The sequence below is a fragment of the Lactuca sativa genome, chromosome 8 (genome assembly GCF_002870075.4).
Source record: "Lactuca sativa cultivar Salinas chromosome 8, Lsat_Salinas_v11, whole genome shotgun sequence".
NCBI lineage: Eukaryota > Viridiplantae > Streptophyta > Magnoliopsida > Asterales > Asteraceae > Lactuca > Lactuca sativa.
The window spans coordinates 97,631,026-97,633,783 of NC_056630.2; the positions used below are offsets into that span (position 1 = coordinate 97,631,026).

The following is a 2,758-nucleotide window of genomic DNA, read 5'->3' on the forward strand; positions in this document are numbered from 1 at the left end:
TATATGTTTATGTGTTATGTGTTTGTTGTTATGATATACGTATTCTGGACTTCGGTCCGATGTCGGTGGGGCCCGATGCTCGACTTCGGTCCGATGTTGGGCGAGGCCCGATGAAGTGGGCAAGGCCCCGTATATGCTAATATTTGTTTATTGTATGGTATGTGGTAGTTTGGGGGAGCTCACTAAGCTTCGTGCTTACAGTTTTTAGTTTGGTTTCAGGTACTTCTGCTAGCAAAGGGAAAGCCTTGGGATGATCGCATGACACACACCATAGTCTTATAGGCTGGGATATTTCACTCTGATATTTGATACGATATTTTGATACTTTGACAAGTTGTGATGTTATTTTTGAGATACATGGTTTATGATGTTTATATGTTGATGATATTCATGGTTTTAATAATGACTTAAAAACGAAATTTTTGGACCGTATTTTTAGGATGTTACATTTCTGCACCTATTGGAAATCCAAAAAAAGATCTATCAATCACTTCATCTAAAATGAGAGATTTCCTAGGTTGAGTCGTTCCAAAAATTGTGGAATTACTAAAATTCCATAAACACCATAAGGTAATCAATATGACAGTGTCAAAGGCTTGTCGTTGCCCTCTTTTTAAAGAAAGAGAATTAGACCACGAAAGGAGTTGATCAATAGAGAAAAAATGAGGAGTTTGGACTCCCTACCAAACAGCAACACGAGTCCATATCTTAATCAACTAATTACAATGGAGAAAAAGGTGATCAATAGATTCATCAGTGTTGGAGCGTATGGGGAAAAGAATCAAACCCATAGTAATTCCACGAAGAGAAAGGTTCTCTCTAGTAGGAATACTTCGTAACTGCAATCTCCAAATAAAGATATTCACCTTGATAGGCACCCAATTATTCCAATGAGTTTCAGGACCCCCCAAATGAAACATATGACTATCCAGAAAAAAGCTCTAAGAGAAGAAACAGTAAGGGAATCTGAAACATCAATAGTCCACCCCAAATGATTTGGAGTGGAATGGTGAAGAACCCCTTGCATTAAGGTAGTGAAAGCAGTCCATTGAGTCTCCTCAATACCCCCTCTAGGAGCCCGCCTAAGACAATCAGAATCCCATCCAAGATGCACTTTATCACAGACCAATATAGATTTATGAAGATCAAGAGCATAAATCCTATGAAAAGAAGCAACCATGGGGGTATCCCCCTTCCACACATCATGACAGAAAGAAGTCATATTTCCATCACCAACTCTAATAGGACTAAAAGGCCTGAGGTCAAGATCACGATTATTAAGATGCACCAGTGTCCGAATAACACCATTCCATGGACCAATCGAGCCTCTTCTATGAGAGAGAGAACTACAACCACCATTCGGACCATAAAGAGCTTTGACAATTTTAACCCATATCAGATCCGGATTATGAAAGAATCTCTAGTGCCATTTATATAACAAGGCCCTATTGAAAGAAAAAAAGACTGCTAACACCAAGACCCCCGTCCTTTTTTTGAGCTAAGACCCGATCCCAGCGAACCCAGTGCATGCATCTTTCATCTAAGTCAACACCCCAGAAGAACCTAGCTCGAAGAGACTCCAAGGTGTTAACAACAGAGATTGGAACCTTGAAGATAGACATCAAGTAACTACCAAGTCTTCCAAGAACCGCTTTGATCAAAGAGAGGCGACCTCCAGACGAAGGGCATTTCACTTTCCAACCTGAGAGTTTTGAGCGAAAACGATCAACAACAGGGGACCAAGCAGAAACCCTGAGACATATTCTGACCAATAGGGACTCCAAGATGAATAAAAGGACAAGTATCAGGAGCACACCCAACCTTACGAGCCGCTACCTTAACCTGAGTAAAATGAACTCACACTCCGATCAACATACTTTTTTGTAAATTGATTTTTAGACCCAAAGCTAAATAAAAACACCTCAAGATACGAATGATTCAAGATCATTTGTGTCCCAATTTGACATCAGGTTAACATCATCAGCATAAAACAAGTGTGAGATATCAATCTCACTAATAGAAATGCCATGAAACATGCTTGCATTATGAGCTTTCCGTAAAGCTACATGAAGCCCTTCCATAACCAGAATGAATAAAAAAGGGGACAAGGGGTCACCTTTTCGTAGACCACGTTGGATTTGAAATTCATCAGTAGGGGACCCGTTAACAAGAACAGAAGCCTTAGCAGAATGGAGAAGCTCCATGATCCAGGCACACCACAACTTACCAAAGCCCATAATCTGCATAATCTCCAAAAGATACTACCATGAGACAAAATCAAAGGCCTTCTCAAAATCCACTTTAAAAATCATAAGAGTATTATTTGTAGACTTACTCCAAGCAACCACCTCATTGAGAAGAAAAGGACCATTCAAGATTTGTCTACTTTTAACAAAAGCAGACTGCTTCAGACTAATAATAGAACCAATAACCTCCGCCAACCTATTAACTAATAATTCACCAAAAATTTTGTATTGGCACCCTATTAGACTAATAGGTCTAAAATCTCTAATATTCTTAGGGTCACGAACTTTAGGGATAACCGTAAAGAAAGAAGCGTTGCAACCTTTAGGAACCAAACAATGACTATGGAAATGTTGAATGAAAGCCACCAATTCATCAGAAGTAAGATCCCAAAATCTTTTCAAGAAACCAAAAGAGAAACCATCTGGCCCAGGAGCCTGATCATCCCAAACAGTCCTTTTAATATCATCACGAGAGAAAGGAGCTTGATGAAAAAGAATTTGATCTTCCGTAA

General features: G+C 39.4%; 1 protein-coding gene across 1 annotated transcript; it reads right to left on the reverse strand.

Annotated features, from left to right (window-relative positions):
* Positions 1 to 862: 862 nt before the first annotated feature.
* LOC111880295 (uncharacterized) lies at positions 863 to 2,204 on the reverse strand. The gene is made up of 4 exons (XM_023876709.1): positions 1,932 to 2,204; positions 1,770 to 1,842; positions 1,521 to 1,702; positions 863 to 1,420 (listed from the first exon to the last, which is right to left on the reverse strand). The coding sequence occupies exons 1-4, from the start codon at positions 2,202 to 2,204 to the stop codon at positions 863 to 865; spliced, it is 1,086 nt and encodes a 361-aa protein (XP_023732477.1).
* Between the last annotated feature and the right edge of the window lie 554 nt (positions 2,205 to 2,758).